The sequence below is a fragment of the Ictidomys tridecemlineatus genome, chromosome 9 (genome assembly GCF_052094955.1).
Source record: "Ictidomys tridecemlineatus isolate mIctTri1 chromosome 9, mIctTri1.hap1, whole genome shotgun sequence".
NCBI classification, from domain to species: Eukaryota; Metazoa; Chordata; class Mammalia; order Rodentia; family Sciuridae; genus Ictidomys; species Ictidomys tridecemlineatus.
This window is the reverse complement of record NC_135485.1, coordinates 86,611,724-86,636,007: the sequence shown is the minus strand read 5'-3', so window position 1 is coordinate 86,636,007 and position 24,284 is coordinate 86,611,724. Positions and strand designations below refer to the sequence as shown.

Below are 24,284 nucleotides of genomic sequence, written 5' to 3'. Positions count from 1 at the left end.
AGTCCAACCTGCTTACATCCAACATGAATTTACTAATTCATGTATGAAAAAAGCCAGATGTAGAACTTGTTTCAGCCATAACAACATTCAGAGCTCAAGAATCTTCATCTGGGCTTTTCTTTCTTTCCAACAGCCAGGTCTGCCTTCCTCTAACATTGGCTTCGTTTTCTGACTTCACATGGTACACAGAAGGTCTAAGTTCAGATCTTCGTTGTGCAAAGTCCAGAGAAGTCCACTTGTTTAAAGAAGGCAAAAATTTCCCCCAGAATGATGCCCTTTTGTCTTTGATCTCCCATTCTTGATCACACACCAATCCCAGTGGCAGGAAGACATAACACTACCACTGGCCACACCTGAGTTAGTATCTGCTCTGACCCAACAAGTCAGAACAGATACTAACATCACCTGAAGCAAATGGGTTACCGAGCGGGACAATGGTTGCATCCTCCAAAATAAATTTCTATAGAGGATTGAGCACTGGGAAATAAATGCACAAAGGTCCACAACAAGTTATCATTAGTAGATGCTACTAACTATGACTTTCATGTGTTGTATTGGTGGGGTCAAGTGAGATTTTAAAGAAATCATTCGATTTAGGCTCCTAATCAAACTATAGTTTTGGAGAACATAACTTGAATCCAAAATGTCATCTACAAAATATCATCTCATTTGTTGGCCCCACACTTGTCTTCAGGGACTGGTTAGAAATGACAAGCAGAGCAAACTCTGAGTTTGCAACCATGCAGCAGCCCCACCGTGCTGTCCTGTCCAATGCCAATGACTGAAGCGCGACCAGTGGGGATCATACTGGTGCGCCCTTATCTTCCGCTACCGCCTAGGGGCCCGCATCCGTTTCCCTGGCGGCACAACCCGGCTCATCCTAGGCTGCTTTCATCAATCCTTCTGGAGGGGCGTTCAGAACGGGCAGCCTAGGAAGGGACAGCAAGGTCTCCAGGAGGCCAGAGAAGCCAGATAAGCGGGGGCCACCCTGGTGGGTGGGTAGCTGCCGGATGGAGGAGGCTCGCGTCCGGGGTTCCCGCCTCCGCCCCTTCCCCCGCGGGTGCGCGCCGGCTGGGAGCTGGGAGGCGGCGGCGGCGCCCGCCCCGGGAGGCGGCGTGAGGGCGGCGGCGGTGGCGGTGCGGCCGGGTGGGTCTTGGAGACACAGTTTGCATCCAAGAGAGGACAGGAGTACCCAGCACGACCCCTGCGCTGGCCCGGCAGCCACTCCCCGAAAGGCGCTGCCCGCGCTGACCACCCAGTCGGCGTCTCCCACTGGCTGGGTTGGCAGGGACGCCGGGAGGACAGGGTCTTTCCTGTTGGACTGGAGTACAGCTCCGCCGGTATACAGCAGGGCAGCCTGCGGGAGCCGCGGAGGCCGAGAACCCGGGAAGGAAGATGCCTGCAGATCGCTGCAGCCCGAGGTAATCAGGATAGATGACCGGACAGGTCCTCGCCTAAAAACCGAACCAGGCGAGTTGAAATGCGGACTCCAGAGGTGGCACCGCGATCAGAACAAGTTTCTTGGGGTTTGAAAAGAAAGTGTCTTGAAATTGACACTCGTTTTACTTATCAGCCTTTACTGTTCTGTTTTAAATAAGTTTATTTAAACAATAAAAAAAAATAGTTTCATGAGAGACTGTGGGCTTGTAAATATAATCGCGAAAGTTTTGCATGTTGTGGTTATTTGCTTATGCATATTTATTAACGTGTTAACTCTTCCACTAGTCAGAAAATTGACATTTAAAATATTCTTTGAGGAACATTACAAGTTCGTTGTTGCGTGCAGACATTGTGTTATTTATCAGCTTAGTTAGCATCTGTCTTCCTGAAGTAGTACCAAAGCCGGGTCCCTTGACGATGGGTCTTGCATGTGACACTCTTGCCCTCTAGTGCCTCACCAGCTTGGTAGCAGTTTGATGGCAAATATTAATAAGATGTTACATAACAAGGATTTTGGGCCAGGATTGGTATTGCTGCCACTTGTAAAGCCAAAAATTCTGAGCCGATGGTAACAGATGCTGTTTCGGGTTATTGTATGTCTATTGAAACTTTCTCCAACATTTTGAACTCTTTGAATTTTAATTCCAGGTAAGGATATCTGTTTACTTACACTATATATCAATGGCTTACTCATAAATGTAGGGGCTGTTAGTAACAGATAAAAACTTTGTTTTCAGTTAATTAAGAATTTCAGGATTAAACAAGTGACTCATTTTATTCTTTAAAAAGTAGAGCATTTTGGTTAAGTTAGCTAACAATCTAAAATTGTCCTGTAGTACATTTGTTAACAGATGACATGTCTTTTGTCTCTGTAGAATTTTGGGAGTGATATCAAAAATTTAAACTATAGCTATTTGTTTATCTATACAGTAATGGTACTCAGCAACGCTTTGTGTTTAATGCAGATTATTTTATAACCATTTTTAAGATTATATGAGTAAAAAATTAAGTGTAGCTGGAAAGAATGAGTAACCATAAGTACTGAATGTACAGCTTTAAATTAAAGAAAATAGGTATATCTCCTATTTAATATAGCCGGTTTAGGGGAGGGGGTGGGGAAGAATTAAAATACTTTCCTTAAAGGGTTTAACCATAGTCTTTCTTATATCTGGGCACAGTTTAAGCCTCCAAGTTATTTAAAGTTAAAATCTTATCTGTACTTTTATAAAAAATATTTGGATATAGCAACATATATAATGTGAAGTTTTGAGTAAAACAATTCAAAGCAATATAAATGTCTATATTTCTAATATTTAGTAAGATAGAAATGAAATATTGAGTGTGTGAAACTGACCTCAAATTTATTCTTTTTTTTTCTTTTGCTCTTAGAAAATATCATGTTATCAAGTATTGAACAGTTACTCATCACGAGAGAGCAGAAAGATGAAAGGAAAACTGATATTTAGCTGAAGGGATTTTTTCCCCTCTTGCTTCAGCCATATCAATTTTGTATTTGGGAAAGAAGTTTCAATAATATATTTGAATGAGACTTTTTAAAAATAAGTACTGAACATAATAAGAGATTGCCCTAGCAAAGATCTTTTATTTTCTTCATTCTCTAGTTAACACAGTTTCTATCATTTCTGCAGTATAGTTATTGTTTTCTTTATTATCTTGATTGTAAAACAGAAGGCTTGTGTCTTTGTGTAAGTGAGAAATGTGAACTGTTATATGAGCTAATATTTTTCTTCATAGTCTTTAGAATGAAGGTTTCTCAGGTTACTAAAATGTTTCTAATAACAAAAACTTTTATCTGTTTCTGAAGAGATTTGGTATAGTTTAATTTGGTTGAGTAATAGTGTACTTTCTCCTTTAATATATTTTCTTGAGCAAAATGTTTATTTCCAAAGTTATAACAAATATTCATTTTTGGTATATCTGAAATATCTATTGAGAAGAAGAGATAACAAGATATTTTATTTTTTTTCTGGATTATACCTTCTGATGAAAAAGTTACTATGAGTCACAATCTAAATATTAAATACTTTGTGATTTTTATGTACTGATAAAAAGAGGGAAGTAGAATTACCAATAAAAGCAGTATTCTAAATTATACGAATGCCTTGGATATCTAATAGGTTAACAGTTAGACAATGGGGGAAAGCAGTAGAACTTTACTTCCCATGTGGTGATAAGCATTCACACTGAAACGTGAGAACTAAGAATGTGATCAGATGAAGAGATGCCACCAGGCTACAAAAGTAGCAGCCTGCAATATAATGATAATTAGTTTGAACAACACTTGAAATTATTTTATGACTGAAATTCCTCTTAGAACTGTAGTGAAAAAAATTGATTTTAGAGTCTGTTGGTTTGTCTGGTTTTAATAAAACATATATCCTTGGGTACCTGGATATCACAATGAGTGATTTATCCCTTATTGTTACTCTATAAACGCTTTCATAAATTTCACGTAAATTACATGACTAAAAAAAGAAAAAGAAGTTCAATCCTTCTACATATAATGCCTAAAATACATCATTTCATATAATCTCTTACAAATAACTTAAGGCTGTAACTCTTTAGTACCTATTGCTAAATAAGAGCTTAAATATCAAGTATTGTAGTTCTATTTTACAATTCTTAATCATGTCAACAATACCCATCCATTTTACATACACTTCAATCTTTAATCTTTTTTTTTAATAGTGTTTGAAAATAACATGAAAATAGACTGTATTCTAGGCCTGGCTCTGCCATGAGAGAGAGTGTTTTTGAACAGCCCCCTTGTGGGTCATGGGCCTTGGTTTCCACACCTGTAGAATGAATATATGAAAGACTATTTCCTTTCTGTTTCTTGTCTAAAACTATAGAAATTGATATTGATAATAGCACAAATACATATGAAGAAGCATTATAGAATAATACAAAATTTAACTTGTTGATGAATGCTTTGTTGAGGTTTTTACTGGTAGAGATGTAGGCTGTTAAAGTAAGTTAACATTTGAAGAATATTTACATTGTGCAAGCTCATCTAGTCTTAGCAAAGATGATTTGAGTTAAATAGTATTTCCATTTAAAAAATGAGGAAAGTGAGATAATGATTAATTACTTACCTATATAAGATTACATCCTTAGCAAGTTGTGGAGCTGATATCCAGTCTTGAGTCTGGCTTCAAATGAACATGCCTTTAATCACTATATTACATTTTCTCTCAAATATTCATGCTTGATTTACTTCTTAATATAATATAAGGAATCCATGCACCACTCTGAGAATTTCTGCAACTTCTATCCCTGCATTTGAAATAATCATCCATTCCTTCTGGAGGTATTTAATAAACACCTACTTTTGTGCCAGTCATGAAAAAAGCAGTGCCCAGGACCATTAAACGTGGTGTCTTCCCTAATGAAATATATATGTCTTGTTTTGATTATTTATTTCTCTTTTCTTGTTACCCCAACTGGTGTGAGTGTCACTCTTCTAAAAGATGCCCAAAGAAACAGGAATTTTAAAATCGAACTTCTTCATTGATGTACTCGTGGAATAAGAGGATTAGAAACAGGAACTATAATTTCCTCAGGACTCCTATTAAATTTCTGCATTGTTATTTTTTTTCTACCTTTTTTTGTATCATCATCTTTGTAAAGATTGACTGCTTTCCTTTCTGTAGTTTATGTAATCTGCTTGATCTCAAAATTTACATCTTATGGCCCAGGTGGTTGCTTCACAATTATGTTGAAGGACAAAGATGATAAGAGATAGATTAGATCCTTAAAACCGAATTGGCATTGCCCTGGTATTAAGTGTGCCTTTTCTAATTCAATCTAAAAGGGAATAGGCAGACATTTCTCCCCTTAAGTCATACAGGCAGAACAAAAAGCAAATAGCAGTGGAATAGTTTTCTTCTTTTGCCTCACCTTATAGCATAACACTGAGGGAGGTGAACAAAATGTATTCTTTCATTTATAATTTCTAAATACAGAGAGGGAGTGAACATTACAATAGTCATTTTCTATTTAATGTACCTAACAAAGCTAATGCCCTCATGTGCAGCTTTTCTCCCATCCATCTTTCAAAATTCCTAGCTCTAAAGACAGAGTATATTCTTGGTTTTACTCCATGCAAATGAGTTTCTTACTTGCCTACCACAGCAGGGTTCAATTAACATGACACAATTTCACACATTCTTTCCCAAAGAAAAGCCTGTTCTTTGTCAATTTTTAATATTACTAAATTACTTTTAGCAAATTCATGTAATGCATTTGAAGCCTCCAAATGTATTTTTCAATGCTATAAAATATTGCTAATTTTGAGAAATACTGTCAAGATCTTTTAAATATCTTTCATTTATGTTAGAACCTGAAGTTCTTTAGTTATTAATACTCATTTTCCAGATGGTAATCGTTTTTCACATTTCTTGTACTGCCAACTTTAACATGATTCTATTTCATTTAGAAATTGATTTTTACTCTGTGATGATGGTAGGTGTTAGTGAAAGAGAAAAGATAGGTTACTTTGACAAGTAGGTAATTCCTCTTGTGGCTACTGCAATACTTTACAAAATGTATATTTGTATATATTCAGCTCTTCACTATGTATATGGAATATTCTGTGATTCCTCTCCAAAATAATTGTTACTTCTGCATTTTATTATTGGTAAATTATTAAATATTGGCTAGTGTTTTCTTGATGGAATGTTTTTAAAAACAGTTACACTGCAAAGCAACACTAGTCACACTGAAATCTGAAAACATCTAAGAATGAGAAAATCAGATATTTGAGTAAGATTCAATGAAAGATACATCCTGGATGTGCCTGATTTATGGCTCTGGTCAAGATGGTCAGTGCTATTCACAATGTTTATATTATTGCCTTGAGTGTTTGAGTCCAATATGATTGATGGAGGTTCGCATTCATGAAGGATGGTTTGACTTGAATATTGCCCTGGTTTATGAATGCAACTGCTATTTATACAATTTGGTAGAGGACTTTATTTTACTAATTTCTATAAGTATTCAAAGAGAATACATTCTTAAACGAAGCACTGTGCTATACATTAAAAATAAAGAAGATTTTACAGATGCTTCCAGTATGTGGAGAAAGATTATGCAGAATATCACATGTTGGTGAAGTATGCTACAGAGGTACAGGGTGGTGTGAGTGTTTAACAGGGAGGATTTACAGTTCTAGGGGAACAGGGAAGACTTGTGAGGTAAGGACATTTACACTTGGAACCAGAGGATCTACAGGGTGAAGTCAGATGAAGAAATAAAGTAAATCATTTTTAGACAATGTGACAGCATGTGAGAATCACTGAGATAGAAACGAGATTGGACCTTTTTAAGGAACTGAAAGAAGACACACTTGCCTGGAATGTGCAAGAGGAGCATGCCATCTAATCAGGTCTGAGGGGTAAAAATGGGAAGAATACCACATAGTGTCTCATGGGTATGTATAGAAATTTGGATTTTAATGCCACACTGAAAAAATTAGAGGGATCTAAGAATATTTGTGGTAAGATTAGTTGTGAAAATGACTAGTGAAAGTGCACTAAGGGTTTATTAAGGGCAACTACCCCAAATTTTCATTTAGGTAGATTTATAGAAACCACAGAAGCCCATCCTTGGTCCAGAGATTTAAAGTAATTTGGGTCTCTGAGCAATAGTTCTTAGATCAAGTGAGTAATGTTGCCTGAATAAGAATGGAAGTACACTGGATCCAGTGAGTTTGGGGGAAATGGAAGTTAGAAGTCTTGGGCTTATTTTGATTAGGGTTGAAATAAAATGTGTCAAGGATGACTTTAGATAATTGTGGGGAGAAAATGATGATTTTAGGAGGAAAAATATTGAATACAATTGTGGCCAAGTTGAATTTGTGATGTGATTTCAGTGGAGCCTAACAGTGGCCAGTGTTTAATAAGAAAGAATACAGTTAATGTGATTTGTCATTACTATTTTATCAGGTTGATAGTTCAGTTGAAGTCCCAGAGGTTCAATGAAGGAGGTCTGAGTAACAAATAAACATGTGGAACTTATTGGAAAATAGATGGCAATGAGGACCAGGGAGTGTGTGACTCATCTGAGAAAAGAGTGAGGAGTAAGAAGTCCCAGAATATGATGCCGGTTATGCCTATGACTGAGCCTCCTCCGTTGCTCAGAGACCCTTCTCACTTTAGATCTCTGAACCAAGGATGGACTTCTGTGGTTCCTGTAAATCTACTTAAATGAAAATGCTTGTAGCTGCCCTTTATAAACCATTAGCTCACTTTCACTGGTCATTTTCAGGATATTTCTCTGTTTTTATTTCTAAAATAGTCACCATAATAATTATAATAGTAAATTTTGATTGTTCATTTTATGTCAGACTCTTTTCTAAGACATTTTAATAGTTTGTCATAATTTTAATTAAAGCCCCATTAACTATCTACCATAATATCCTGGTTTTTATAGGAGGATTCTTTAGGTAATAGCTGCCCAATATTCATTTCTTATATGTAACTAACATGTGAAAGGAGAGGGATGTGGCCATTGCCTGTGCAAGTGTATGTTATATTTGATTCTGCCTGTCAGGAGTTCAAATTTCAACTCCACCTCTACTAGTAGTAACAACTCAGGCAAATTACTTAGCCTCTGAAGGATCTAACACAATGTTTTCACATACAAAAATTGCATTAATGTTGTTTGTGGTACTCTTGTTATAATTCTACTTCTTGTATTGATGTGATTTCCTTCAGTGTGCCCTAGAGGAAATTCTGATGATGTTGTGATGTTTATAACTACTCCATACCTTTCTCTACCTGTTTTTATTTAAGGATACCTGCTCTTGAATAAACAGTGATTTGTTGATTTTCTAAATTTAATATATAGTTTCCTAGTCATTCGGCATATTCTACTTATCATAATTTGTACAGGGTAAGGAATTCAACCGCAGTCATCAGTGTTATAGTTATGATCAAGGCAGTTTCAATCATAGGAACTCTGGCATGCAGGCTAGTGTGCTTGTTCTTCAGTTACTCAAGAAACCTCCTGATCAAGCAAAGTTCTAAAATTTTGCATATATTTTTGTGAGGATACTGCCAGAACACAATCATCACTATACTAAAGTGTTTAACTCTTGGTCTTGTTGATTTTTAAAAATGCTTTTATACATTTTCTTATTTGAAAAATTATTGAAAATAATAGGAGCCTGTAGCTTTGGCAATTTGAGTCTAACTCTAAACTTGTATTTAACAAGATTTGTGATAAAGACTTCAGTGAGGGTAAAGGCAGTGGTGGGTAAGTGGATTTGGTCAGGAAAGCCTTTCCTGAGGATCTAAGTTTACATAGCACGTTGAGATTCACTAGTGACCCATCAGTTTCAACCATATGCTTGAAGTTAGTTTATAGGATATTGTGATTTTGTTACCTGACTACATATCATTTAGTTACTTCACCTGCCTGCATCTGAAATGTATATAACAAGCTAATTTCCACTCTGAGCTCCTGTTTCTAAGGCTGGCAAATTTATTTGTAAACAAAGCCTGCAATCTTCTCCATCCATAATTTCTATTTTACTCCCAAGTATCTCTTCATTTCTATTCTCCTTGATGATTACATTAGTTTAGACTCACACCACTTTCTATATGGATTACTGCAGCAGCTCCTTGGCTGGGACTATCTTGACTATACCTACTTCTTCACTCTGTAGCAGACATTCTCTGTTCACATTTCTACTATTTGTCCATTCTGGATGTCACCGCTACACTAATAATCTACAAGCTCTTTTTGTTGTCCCTCTATGTTCAAATATTTCACATGTCAATACTCTTGTACTTAACAATTACTATCAAGGGCATTCATTAATCTGCAGCATTCTTTCAAACAAATGTTATATATCCAGTTTCATCCTAACACATAGTGCCCCATAGTTTATTCTCACTCAAGCAAATTAACTATTTAATTTCTTCAATATGGCCAGGTTTTTTTTTTTGCATTCTGTATTTTTCCCATCCCCATATTCAGGCCTTGCCCATGTCTTCTCAGGCACCATGACTGTTAGAAACTGCCACTGACTCTCCTAAGCTTTACTAATCTCCCCTACCCACACACCCTCTTTCTTCTGAAACCTGTAACATAGATAGTCTTACAACGTTTACTGTGTGCAGCATAATGTTGGTTTTTCGTTTACAAGGCTCATTTCCCTCAATACAGTCTACTTCTATAGAGGCAATATTTAATTCTTAATTTTATTTACATAGTGCCCTAAAACTGAGTACAGCAGTGATATCAAAGAAGTTTTTTAATAACTACTTAATGTCTGATTATGGAATGACTAATTGATAGATACCTTTAGTGGATGAAGGTTTGTTAGAGTCTGTAAACAAGTCTGGATGGCGCCTGGCATTTTGCCAGAGGGAGTGGTTTGTGAAGTAAAGCCAGTGAGCCATTAAGTGTGGAGATTCCTTATTGGTTGACTGCTGTATCTAGTTTATGTTAATTAGGATAATCTGTGTGGAAAGGATATATACTCCTCCTGTCCTACAATAAACGGCTCCCACTCCTGCTGTATCAGTGTACACAAGTTCCTCGTCACCCCCCCGGTTATTTTGCTGCAGCCGGACTGCAGCAAAGGTTTATAGATATTATATTAGATTTATCATATGTTGGGTTGCTATAGTTATATTTACTTAGTGTACAATAAAGCAGATGCTAAGTTTATCAAATTTATGAGTAACTATAATCACATTTATAGTCATGTCTAACTGTAAAAGTTATGACATTAGAGTACACTTCTAAGTGTAAATTAATGGATAGGTATAACATGCCATTATATTCAATAACTTTCATGAATAGTTACTGGGTTCTTACTCTGGTCCTGGAACAAGGGAAACAATGAAGAACAAAAGAGGCATTAACTCTATCCTTTCAGGGTTCTAGTCCAATTGGGAGAATGACTTTAAACAAAAATTCAATTATAACTATGGCAATAAATACAAAGAAGAGATACTTTGCACAATGACCATGTGGATCTATTGGGTCTTACCAAGTTGAGAAGGCCAGAGAAAGCTTCATAGGAGAATTTTGTGGAGAAACTTAATCATCTATCTTAATACCTGCTCTAGTGATGTCCCTGCTGTGTGGGGCAGGGCTCAGGAGAAGGTAGGGCCTTTGCCTCTGCCCACTGCTACAGTGACATCCACTGTAGAACTTCATCCTGGGGTTTTCAGAACATAAACATAGCAGAAAGTATGAAATAGTTGTTTCTGGGTAAGGATAAATAATGTATTTAGAGAGTCCACACTGGAGATTAAAGTTGGCAACAGCCAAGTGAAATGTGCAATTAAAAACTGTTTGCAGGGCTGGGGATGTGGCTCAAGCGGTAATGCACTCACCTGGCATGCGTGGGGCGCTGGGTTCGATCCTCAGCACCACATAAAATAAAGATGTTGTGTCCACCGAAAACTGAAAAATAAATATTAAAAATCTCTCTCTCTCTCTCTCTCTCTCTCTCTCTCTCTCTCTCTCTCTCTCTCTCTCTCTCCCCCTTCTCGCTTAAAAAAAAAAAAACTGTTTGCAGAAAATAGGGGAAACTTAATGTATCTATTTAAATTCATTAGACCAAATTCTACCGTCAGGGACATACAGTGGAATTCCTTTGGCATCAGAAAGTAAGTTGAAAAGTTTAATGGTAAAAAATGTTCTTCAACATTTTATACCTGTTAACAAAAAATATGTTTGATAGGTTCCTAATATCAGTTCTAAATAGTGAGTGGAAATACTCCTCACCCTTTGCCTCATCACTGATGAGTACTATATCACTTAAATACATTTTACTTCTGATAAAGGAAACAAATTGGGAAATGTTATATGAAATGCAAAATGAAGTAATACATCTCATATCCAGTCAAAAACATTTCACAACCGAAATTGAAAGGTAGACAGGGAAAGATGTGAGATTTTGTATACTGCCATTAAACTCCAGAATATCATATTCATAAACATGTAACCAATTCAAAAGTGTAATTACTTATCAAAATGAAATGACTATAGTTACAATGAAAACTCTCCATTGTTCAGGTAATGTTTTTATTTGCTTACATTACACATAGACCTGTACTAAGCTTGTTTAAAGAGTACAGTGTTATCCTTTATAGTAGCTTTATTTTAAAGCATGTCAAATCACTTGGTGGTATTTTCCACAGCAGTCAGGCTGTGCACACACCTCTCATGGCATACCAAGTACTTTTCAGCAATATCTAAAGTGTTTCACAGATTTAAAGTATCCCTCACTTCCCCACATTCTCCCTTTCCAATGACCACTAACATTTCATGATCATGTTGTAGGAAATGAGACTATATTGTACGTATATGGCTAGCCAGACTCAACTGTCTATGACATTCTCCATGATGCTGTTTAATTCTAATTCCTGAAAAATGTTCCTGTTACTATGCTTGTTCCCTAATCAGGGAAGTATAATGTCTGCCTGTGAGCTTTCATAACCATAAAGTTCTTTGTATCAAACTTCTTCATAATCTGGGTAAAATTTATTTTTGTAAGTATTCCTCACTTGTATCTTCTACTTTTCATTCAGGTACTTCACCCAATATTGTGCTCACTTCTGGCTCTATGACATCCCCAATATTTCAAGTGTTTATTCAAATTACTCTCATCTTTCAAGGTTTTTCCCAAGTTATATCTCCCTAGAGCATTTTACATACTACATCACTTACTGTAGTTTCTCTTTTATCATCCCATTATAGTTTCTTGCCTATAATGCACAACCCATTTATTATGATTTTAGTCACTCTCTGCTTTAAAATTTATAACATTTCAAAGGAATTATGCCAAACATTTGTATTTTAAACAGATAGTTACTCCATAAATATTTGAATGAATGACATAGATACCTTAAATATTTGAATAAACAATAATATAAATTGCAGGTTAAATATCATAAATATTCTATTGTTATATTTCATAGTGTTTATATTATTCATAAAGATAAACATACATCATTTAAAAACTGTTCACTGCTTTTTTTTACAGATAGATATTACAGAATTTTAAAATGTAGAGTTCTTGGTAATCATTTATTTTAATCTCATCATTTTATTTGGAGGATATTGGGGACAGAATGGCAATTAAGAAGCAAGGCACAATGAATCCTAAACTTAAGGCAAATATCAAGTACAATGTTTTCCACCAATGCTTGTTGTTTAACCAACTACCTATTAGCCTTTCTTAAGTATAGCAAGGAGACTTTTCTTAATTTTTTTTGCATGTGTTACATGATATTTCCTTATATGAGACTGTGAAAGTCTAAGATGTATCCATGTTTCCTTCTAATTATTTTCAGCTGCTAAATTTTCAAAGTTTCCTAAAATTTGAAACAGGTTTGAAATGACTGCATAACAAAGTGTTTCATGACATCTCAGTTGTTCTCATTGTTTAAAAAACCCACTTTTATAGTCATTTTTCATATAATTGCTGATATTTTCTCACAAAGCAGAAGCAGAATGATAGAGAAAATGAATGTGTGAGTATGTATTCTCCAGAACATGATTGCCTACCTCCCCCACAGTGCATATCATGATACAACAGAGCTGTATGACCCCAAGATGTGTTTCACTCCTCACATTTGTCTTACCACATAACTGTTCTGAATTTTGAAAACCTAGCTATGTCAATATATAGTCCTAAAATGATCAGTTGGATAGTGGGATTATATCTGTATTTTGAAAGGGTTATTCTAATTAAAGTAACTATTATTGGGTTGTTTCTCTGATTAATTTGAAATGTATGCTGAGTGACAAATTTTTTTGCCTTCATATTTTGGAAAAAAGACTATTGTGTCAAATAATGAAACATGTCCATACTTTTGTGAACTTTCAGTGTGTGTAATTAAACAAACTGCTTGAATGTGCAATATATGATATGTATCTGGATGACAGGAAATGGCAGTGTAACCTTTCTGTGGTAGTAGGTCTGTATTATCTCCAGAGTGTGATGCAAAGCCCAGTGTTTCTCTGTATTAGGGATAGTGACCTGGGTTCAGTGATATCCTTTTTTCTCATTCCATATTTCCTTTGTCTTCATCCATATCTGGGAGAAGGAATGGAAAGTTTTCTAACCTATTATCAGTTCCCCTGCTTCCTATTCTGACACTAAATCACATAAAAATTTGCTCATTTTGGTGCTGAAAACTGTTTTGTTTTATTCTGTTTTCAGACTGTATTTCCTGTGAGTCATAATCAAGCAATACAAATGTGCTGCAATGGTGACATAAACTATTGACTGAGACTGGGAAAGTACCTGAAACACCAAGTTTTCTTTTCTTTTTTAAATGGTGCTTCTGTTGGAAGAGTCAAGGAAAACCTATACATCATGAGTTTTATCATGAAGCTTCACAGACACTTTCAAAGGACGGTTATTTTGCTTGCCACTTTTTGTGTGGTGAGCATTATTATTTCTGCTTACTACCTGTACAGTGGCTACAAACAGGAAAATGAACTCTCTGAAGTGGCTTCAGAAGTGGACTGCGGTGACCTCCAACACCTACCGTATAGACTAATGGAAGTGAAGGCAATGAAGCTTTTTGATGCCGCAAGGACAGACTCCATTGTCCTTGTGTTTGTGGAGAGTCAGTACTCATCCCTTGGTCAAGACATCATTATGATTCTAGAATCAAGTAGATTCCAGTATCACATTGAAATTGCTACCGGAAAAGGAGATCTCCCAGCACTTACAGACAAAACTAAAGGCAAATATGTTCTCATTATTTATGAGAATATTTTAAAATACATAAATATGGACTCTTGGAATCGAAGCCTTTTAGATAAATACTGTGTAGAGTATGGTGTGGGTGTCATTGGATTCCACAGAACTAGTGAGAAGAGTTTACAGAGCTTTCAGTTAAAAGGCTTCCCCTTTTCTATATATGGAAACCTGGCAGTAAAAGACTGTTGTATTAATCCTCATTCTCCTTTGCTCCGTGTGACCAAATCATCAAAGCTTGAAAGGGGTTCTTTACCTGGAACTGACTGGACAGTTTTTCAAATTAATCACTCAACCTACCAACCAGTAATATTTGCCAAAATAAAGACCCCGGAAAATCTTTCTCCTCCAGTCTCTAAAGGTGCTTTTTTTGCCACTATCATACACGACTTGGGTGTTCATGATGGAATTCAGAGAGTTCTTTTTGGCAACAACTTGAACTTTTGGCTGCACAAGCTCATTTTCATAGATGCCATCTCCTTCTTGTCAGGGAAGAAGCTGGAACTGTCCTTGGATAGATATATTCTCGTTGACATTGATGATATATTTGTGGGAAAGGAGGGAACCCGAATGAACACCAATGATGTTAAGGTAAGGTTCTATTATCTGAAAATCTATTATCTGAAAATTTAGTTCATATCTCAGGAGTGTTAACAACTGTCCTGGTTTGAATTAGGACTAAAGAATTTTCTAGGACATGGGACTATTATTTTATTGGGAAAGTCTGGGATAGGCTACTATAATTGGCTATCGTATCTCTCACCTTATAACACCTGCATAGATAGTATATCTACTGAACAAGAAAATGAAAGTCATACTAAAAGATTGAACATTGTAAGATCCTGAAATGGTTTTCCTTATCTATTTATAATTACAGAGTAGAAACGATTTTTAGTTGCTCACTACAAACTGTCTACCTTGGAAAACTGACTAATCTGAAATTCGATGAATTTAAATATGACATTAAAGTGAATTTGTTTTGCAGATCTCATAAGTAGCAAGTTCAGTATTTTTGAAAGTCAAAATATATGTCATTTTATCTTAATATATTTCTGACACTCTGAAAAATATGGGGAATTATGAGTATAAAAGCGTATATATATGTGGGTTTAACTTGATTTTACTGGATACTTATAGTACATGCATGGATTCTATTATTCTACACTTAAATTATATTACATTTCTTATTGTGTAAAACTGCTTCTCTTAAAAAGAAAGCATTCCTTTAAAGGTAGTTTATTGTTAACAATTAAATGGTTGTTTAATGTTAACCAAAGTCACAATTAAGATTATCTATATTTATCTTAGTTTTCCACTGAAAATGCTATAGGATTCCATCTCTGTTATATTATGTTATTGATTTTCCATAAATAAGAAATGTCCAAAGAATTTATCTTGAAAATGACATCTCTTTTCTCTAATCACTGATATTAAGTTCATTGAACTACTTAAATGAGCTAAGGATACCAGAGGACCTATTTAATGTTTCTATAAGAAGATGTGAACATTAAAAAGAAACAAATGTCCATAGTAGAAATTATTTAATAAATAAGTTTTATTCAGATTTATTAAGTCTTTTGCAATTTACTTTAGCCAGTATTAACTTAAAAGCAAACTGGAATTTAAACATTCATTGTGGTTAAAGATGACAAATATTCTTATTATAAATAATAATACATAATTTTCCTTCTAATTTTTTCATTTCCATTTATTGTTATGAAAAACATTTGCAATGCATATGTATTTATTCCATAAAATTTTTAGACTCCCCAAAATATGTTGGTATGGCATTTAAAAATATGCTAAATAAAACTCAGAGCTTTGCATGAAATGCCCTAATATTTTACAAAATACAAAGTACTTTTTTCACTATAAAGGCTAAGCCAATTTTTAGGAACAAAAAAAAATTAAAGGCTTTGTATACACATTAAAGACCTTAATATGTGTGGTTTATGAATTGCTTGCATTTGTGTAGGAAGATATTTTTTTAAACCATTTGAAAGCTTTAAAAGACATGTTTGTTTCTTTGTTTGTTTCCATGCAATTTTTTGTTGTTTATTTTCAATGATGTGCCTGTTAACATTTCAAACATTCACACATCATCCATCTTAAAGAATGTGCTATTGAAATGATCAGTGCTTTTTATGTAATTTTTTAATTTATATGTGACAGTAGAATGAATTACAATTCTTATTACATATATAGAGCTCAATTTTTCATATCTCTGGTTGTATACATAGTATATTCACACCAATTTATGTTTTCATATATGCACTTTGGATATTTTAGGTAGAATCATAGAGCATAATGGCCCCAGGCTCTTTGGAAGAGGTGGGTAGGGACTGTGTATAATGTTAGAAAAGCATATTGAGCTGAGCATCTATCTGTTTAGTACTTTATATACCCTTATTATGAATTACAGTAGTGGGGGTAGAGAGAGAAGAGGGGAGGGGAGGGGAGGGAAGGGCGGATAGTAGAGGATAGGAAAGGCAGCAGAATACAACAGACATGAGTATGTCAATATGTAAATCAATGGAAGTGTAACTGATGTGATTCTGCAATCTGTATATGGGGTAAAAATGGGAGTTCATAACCCACTTGAATCCAAGTGTGAAATATGATATATCAAGAACTATGTAATGTTTTGAACAACCAACAATAAAAAAAAATAAAAAAATAAAAATTATCTAGGAGGCAAAATTGAACAATTTAGTAATTAGTTAAATAGAGATGAAACAGAATATAATTGGGTGATATGATTTTTAGCATAAGTGGATAATTGCTGAGAATACCAACAAGAAAGAGAGATATGATCATTGTGAAGGTCATTACACATAAAATTTCAGCTTTCTCAATGGGCATGTGGAACATACAGATATTTCAGGTAGTCTGAGCAGTAGATTTCAAAGTCCTCATCCTATGGTCCTGATCCACATGAAAGGATGTGAGATCAGCCATGCAAAGGATTTATAGAATAATAAGAGATGACCAAGTATAGAATCTTGAGGAAAATCATCTTTCAAAAAACAAGTAGAGGGAGATTGCCCATGAAATAGAGTTAAAAGCACAATTAGATACCAGTAAGATGAACTGCTGTAGAAGCCTTAGTAGTGAATTGATTCAGGGAAGATGTATCAGCAGCATTAAACCCAACAGCAAGGCCCACTGAGGTAAGGACTAGAAAGTCTCCTTAGGGAAAAGTTGAAGGTCATTTGATGATTCTTGCAAAGCCCATGTGTATGAGTGATAAAGGCAGAAACCCAGCTGCAGTGAGTTCAGGAGTGAACCAAGAGACCAAGAGGAGGAGAAAGAGAGTAGAGTACTTAAAGTAACTGGAGGGTGAACTGTCATCAAGGTGACCAATCATCCTGGTTTGCCTAGGGCTGAAGGGGGTTGGTGCTAAAACTTATAGTCCCAGAGTTAGTTTAGTTATGAGTGGCCTAAGTAAAGAAAGAGAAAAAATATCAAAGACATTGAGGTTGAAGAAAAAGTGAAGGATGTGATGATTAATAGTACATAATTAATAGAAGCATTTTAATCAAGTTCTTTAATCATTACCATTTTTGAGCAAATTTTATGTTATCTTTATTTGAAGAGTTAGAAAAATTAAAAAGAATGTGAGAAAATTGAAGGTTATAGACTGTTACTTGAAAAATTAAAATGATAGTGTATAACATAAATTTTAACTGATTAATGCATATACTTTTTTCTTATGTGTAAAAATAAATGTTTCCTTAAAGAGATTAGAATTAGCAGCAGTATCAGATTTACCTACCTACCTATCTGTTGAATAATATGAGTATGTTTTAAAGAGACACAAATCTACAAAGGAAACTATGATGAAACACAGAATATATTATTCTTTGTGCAAAAAAAAAATTAAAAAAAAGTTTCAGAAACAACAACCACCCCCCCAAAAAAAATCCCTAAACATAACATCAAACTTAAGGTTGCATCTTCATTAGTCAAAGTCCTTAAAAAACCAAAATATAAAATTGTTTAGACAATTAAAATATTCTAATTCTCTTCTATTAAATTCTTACTAAATTGTATTTATTTAGTGCAATTAAAATTAAATTTAATTTTAAATTAATTAAAATTAAGTCAATGTCAGAAAAAGAAATTGTCCACATATGTGAGTGTGTGTACATTCCTGCACATGCATGTGTAGAGTACTACTAGACAGGTTTTGTGACTTTAGAGTTCAAGTTAGCACAAGTTCCTTATGCCCTGAGACCTATTCTCAAACATCCTGAGACTATCTACGGAATGAGATTTTGGAGAAGGAAAGTGATGCCTTTTTAAGTAAAGCATTTTAGTTTTAAATGAAAGTATAGTATGACCCAATGAATATTAACATCTCACATTCTCTTTTAGAAAAATTATTTCACTCTTGATTTAAGACACATTCTATCTTTAAACCTAGAACAATTCATGTAATATTCGTTACCCAAGACCAATGAAATGTTGAATTGGAAGATGTTGGTAAAGCCGGTTAGATGGTTTTACTGAAATTTCTGTAGTTGAATACTCACAATAAATAAATGTGTTCATATCTCTGACTCTTGCTGTGTCTGTCCTTCTCTTTCTGTAATAGGTACATATTCAGGTTTAACTTTGACAAACTTCTAAATGTCCAGCAAAAAATGAAGAAGCCCAGTTATACCTGAGCACACTAAAGAGGTGCCTGTACCTGTTTTGGTGGTACTCAGAATCCCTTCCTTCTGCTCACTACTCTAAATCTTTCCCACTGTTTCCTTACATTTCAATATTCCTTAACTTCTTTGTTTTTGGATTAGCCCTTTAAAAAAAACCACTATATTATTAAAGTGACCTTATAAGAAAGAGAAGTTCTTAATTTAATGCAATGTTATAAGTGACTTTATTATACTTTTTCTCTTTATTTGAAGAGCTGAAAGTGTCTAGGGGAAAAAAAGTGCTAAAAATAGAAGTAGGAAGCAGTAAACTGTGAGAAATAAGTAGTATCAAGCTCAGAAGATGAACTTAGCCAATTCTTATTCTTGTTTTGTGCTGACCCTGAGAGGCTATAATTGGAGTGTAAAGGTGAGCTCTTTGTTGTTTGACTCCATAAGAATATTCACCATCTCAGCCAAGGTAAAACAGCAGGCTTTATAAACCCACTAAACAAAAAAAACATACCAAATGTTTGGGTATGGGGGCTGCAATCAATTAATTTGTCATAAGTTAAAGTAGAAGAGAAGCAAAAATTTCCCCAGATAGTTCACTATTTATATGCTCTACATGAATATCATGGTTTGTATACTGTACACAGTACTTTTCCATTTATTCCCCTAAAACATATTTTTTTTCTAATTCTCTTCTGTTATTGCTGTTTATTTTCTGACAACCATTTTAATTGTGAAAACATATACCTGTTTGGTACTAACAGCTTAAATTTTCTAGAATCACTTATAACTATATACAATATTTCTTATATATTGGGCAGGAACATATATTTTCAGTCAAGACATGGCTATTGCTTCAGCTTTGTTAACTGTGTTTTTAAATCTGTGTTCTCTCTTCTTTTTTCTTTTCTTTCTTTCTTTTTTTCCCCCCACGGGGAATAGAGCATTTGATATTACCCACCCAGATGTATGTTTAATTTTCCAGCCCTGATGGTGAATTGTAAATATGCCCTTGTTATTTGTCAATTATATTTTGTATTTTGAAGCTAGTTTAAGTGAACATATTTCTGATTACATTCTAATTTAATATTTCACTCTTCTGTGATTACTATTTTTAGTATTTTTTGCTTTTAAGTTTGTTTTGCCAAATGCTCATATTGTTATACCAACTTTCTTTTGTTTCTATTTGAAAAGTATGCCTTATCCCATTTTTATATATATTTCAACCCCTCTTCTTTGTCTTTGCATTATAAATTGATTTTGAAAACAGCTTCTAGATCCATATTGCAATTTATCTCCTAAATCAATATTTATCTACTATATCAATATCTATTTTAGTATTTTAGTTAACAAGATAAGTTTACATGAAATTAATCAGACTATCAATGTACAAGGAATTATTTTAGCCATCTTATTTTGTGCTTTATATTTATCCTATTTGTTCTGCTTTGGTTGGATTTTTCCCCCTACCTTGTATTTTATTTGAATTACCAGCTTCTTTTTGACCTACTACTGGTTTGAAATGCATGTATTTATCTCTATTATTTTAGTAATTTCTTTCCAAAATGTAAAGAAGTGCTAATATTATAGAGTATCTTTAAAAATTGATCAAAAAGTACTAAGTACTTTATCTTCAGTCATGCCCACTTTAATGTAGCTGATGAGTCAAGTCACCTAAACATTTGTGGTAGTAGAAAGAGTACACTTCCATTGCTTTTAATTATTTCATAATTGTCAAAAATCAGGCAATTTTTGAGTGTCCTTATGAATGTATATGAACTATTTGTTTCTCATTTCTTCACTTTCTCTCTTAGTTTGGTGGGATATTTATGTATCAATTTGATATATTGTGATGATAATACAAAGAAAAATTTTCTAGCAATACCATCATTATACTCAAATAGCCACAATGTTTTAACATCTATACAATTGTTTTAAGGAAATAAGTTTTAGGAAATTACTTTGTTATCTAACCTGGGAAAATAAGAAAATAATTTAGCTAAGGGCAAAAAGAAACTATTTCATACTCATAATCCTTTTATGCTTACCACATTTTATTAAATGTGTTGTTGTGAGATAGAATGTACTCCATTAGTATTAATACTAAGGAGGGATTTGTTATGCGGTGGAATTCTAAACTAATGAGTTCCAAATCAGTTAAAGAAGGAAAAATGCTGTTGCTGAATGAACAAGTGAATTTGTCATCGAATATTTGGCAACTGATTACTTTTTCTAAAGGTTTGTTGCACTGAATCGTGGCTGATCATGATAAAAAGAAGGCCTGTTATGATGGCATCAAAGCACAACTAGGCCATGCCAAATTTCATTTACTGGATTACTAGAAGATTACAGGAGGAAATTTGAGAATAAGGATTTAGAGTCTATAGATATCCAATTCAGTGTAGAAAATTATGCACAAAGTGGTAAGGATTTCAAAGGATACTGTTATGGATCATGAAAAACATTTTTTTTTTAATAAAAAGAAATTGAACATGTGAAAATTTTAATATTTGTTAGTTTTTGGATTATGTACTTCTATGGGTTAAAACAGGATTATTTTTCCTGTGCTGATGGTTCATACTTTTAGATAAATAACAAATGCAGTTACCCAGATACATACCCAAATAGGGAGCACTTGTTCAGCAGTAAATATATTGTTTTAAATGTTTTACTTTGATCATCATTTAATTCTTCAAGAAATTCTACACAACAAGGTGATATCACTTTATATGAAACTAAGATTTTTATGCTATGATTACCATACCTAAGATCTTACATATAGGAAGTGGTACTCCCAAGATTCAAAATGCAGGTCTGGTTGGTTCAAGATTCTGAACTTTTTTGGAGCTGGGGTGTGGCTCAGTGGTAGAACACTCTCCTACCACATGCGAGGCCCCGGGTTCAATCCTCAGCACCACATAAAAATAAATAAACAAAATAAAGGTATTGTGTACAACTGAAAAATGAATATTAGAAAAAAAGATTCTGAATTTTCCATTTCACACAGTATTATGATATCTATAGAAATTCTTTGCACCAAATTCTACTTCATATTAAAAATGTCTATTATGATTTTATAGGTCACATCTGAAGCTTTGTCTTGGATTTACTTACAAATTTGGCACAAAAAGTATCAATCACTTCTTGAAATGGATGATTCAAATAAGTACAAAAATTTGATATAAAACTCACTTTAAGTTTTCACTAAGTTTGGCTTGCTAGACAAAAATATTTCTAGGTGCTTTGCCTGTAATGCTAGTAACTGTTAAAATTTTGGAAGTTTGGGACAAATTTAAGGTAGTTCAATGACAAACCCAAGTGCCAGAAATTGCCCATAGTTCAGGTAATTTAACTGTTTCCCTCTGCATGTACTCGGATTTTAAAATCTATGTGATATTTTAAGTAATTTGTACAGGCAATCTTCTCACATTTTTTCAAAAGCCCATAAACAAAATAGGAAAAATCAAAGAAATTCTGAAATATTCTCATTCAGTCTGTGGGAAATATGAATTAGTATCTCAAACTCTGTTTTGTTCATAACTTTTATAAAGTATAATGAAACTACCAACTAAAATACAAAATAGATCTTAAATCATGATGTTAATATAAAATAAGTTATGAAATCTGTTGTTTTACAGTTCTGAAGGTCAGAGGTCCAACATAGATCTCACAGTTAGGTAACCTTCTCTTCAGTTAGGTAGTTAAGTTCAGGACTTTGCTAGGACTATATTCCTTTCTGGAGACTATAGGTGAGACTTGCCTTGCCTTTTCTTCTACAGTCTCCCACATTCCTTGGTTCCTGTGTCCTTTCTACAACATCCAAGGCAGCAGTGTTGCATCTCTCTGTGCCTTCTATCACAGCCACACCTCTCACACACACACACAAAAAATGAGAATGATCTTCTGCCTTTAATGATCCATGTGATAATACTGGTCTACCTGCATAATTTAGGATAATCAACCCAATTTTTTTTTTGCTAGGCAAGGTACACATCCATGGGCTCCAGGATTTAGCATGTGGATATCCTGGCAAGAGAGGCAGGAGAAACATTATTCTCCATACCACATGCTGTGTTTTTCAAAGTAATATTACTATTACTGAAGCCCTCCAACCCCCCCACCCCCAAGAAAAACAAGACTTTAACTACTTTATTATCGTTCTCCTCCCTGGGAATGAAAATTTGATGGTATTTGTATGTTCAAATAGCTAGTTTAGCTCTAAGTCAATAGTAGTTAATTGGGGAAAGCATCAGTTAACAAATATCTTAGCACTTTAGAGGTCAAATGGAAACACAGGTAACCCTCTCTTCAGTTAGGTAGTTAAGAAACTTGGCTCTCCAAACATTGCTTAGTTGGAGAAGATGTGTGGTTATTATCAATTCACTACTTTAGTAGATTCCGATATAATGTTTCTGGAAGTGCATCCATTATAAGACCAATTAAAACAGAATGCTAAGAGATAGTTGTTTGAGACCAACACAGTTATTTGCAGTTGAAAACCCTGGTCACCATTTTCATTATACTTCTTTCATACTTCCATTTTATTTTCTTATTTCTCTTGTGTTGCTATTTCCACCTCAGTTTTAGTGCCCTTACTTAGTCTTTTTAGGGATTGATCTTCTCCTCTTTAGAATTCATATTCTAATTACCTTATCTAAAAACAACAATGGGAGTTCTATTCCATCTATTGACCCCTTCTCCACTCTGCTATCCTACTCTGGTTCCCTGGTATCTGGATTAGTATAGTAATGCTTCCTTTCTCTTGCTTCATACTTATATCTTTACTTTTATGTAATTACCTGACTCTATTTTATTCCCTGAACCATATATTCTGAGTAGAATTAGCTTTTGGAAAAGATGGAAAACGTTGCATATAGATATTTAGTCATCTATTAATGGATACTTTTAGAGATCAGGAATGGGTACTTTTTCCCCCTGTGTAAAATGTTAAACACCCGAGAAATGCCCAGGCAAAACAAGTTTTATTTAAGAAAAGTGTTAATGACTGAGGGCATATTTTTTTGAAGAGAAGGAGCCCTGCCCCAGAGCTGGGAGTCCCTGAGAGTGGGTGTGTCTTGCTCTTTTATGGAAACCAGAAGCCTACCTTCTCTTTTTTCTCTGGTATGTCTGAGGTAAAAAAGGAGCAGCACAGGGGTAATAGTTAGCAACTCATTTTGCCAGGAAGTGTGATCTCAGTAGTTAGCTGTTGGCAACCCATTGTCTCTTCTTTGATAACCATTCTTTATCCCCATAATTCATTACCTTTCCCCTATCTCAATTTGCTGAGGAATGTGAAATATCCTGTCCACTTAGGCCAGGTATGGGTCTGGCAGATTGCTTTTTGGCAAAGAAAGCAGTGGAGACAGTACAATGTGTTTATTTTATAGAATTATTCTCTTAACCTCATGTTCCCACCATTCTCATTTATTAAAAATAACAAT

The 24,284-nt window shown here is 34.5% G+C and overlaps 1 protein-coding gene across 15 annotated transcripts in view; it reads left to right on the top strand.

The window, feature by feature from the left end:
- The first annotated feature begins 774 nt into the window (after positions 1-774).
- The window catches only part of LOC101971473 (N-deacetylase and N-sulfotransferase 3), a 161,912-nt gene continuing 138,402 nt past the window's right edge, over positions 775-24,284 (top strand). For 4 of the 15 annotated variants that reach the window (XR_013426006.1, XM_078021718.1, XM_078021714.1 and 1 more), the window contains exons 1-2: positions 778-1,421; positions 13,652-14,788. Coding sequence is in view for 11 of the 15 variants with exons in the window: in XM_078021718.1 (XP_077877844.1) it covers positions 13,808-14,788 (981 nt within the window). In the remaining 4 variants the exon portion in view is untranslated. Of the gene's footprint in view, positions 1,422-1,923; positions 2,089-13,651; positions 14,789-24,284 lie in introns of those variants that run through there. The other 11 variants (XR_005737245.2, XM_078021717.1, XM_040292927.2 and 8 more) reach the window with 8 other exon arrangements.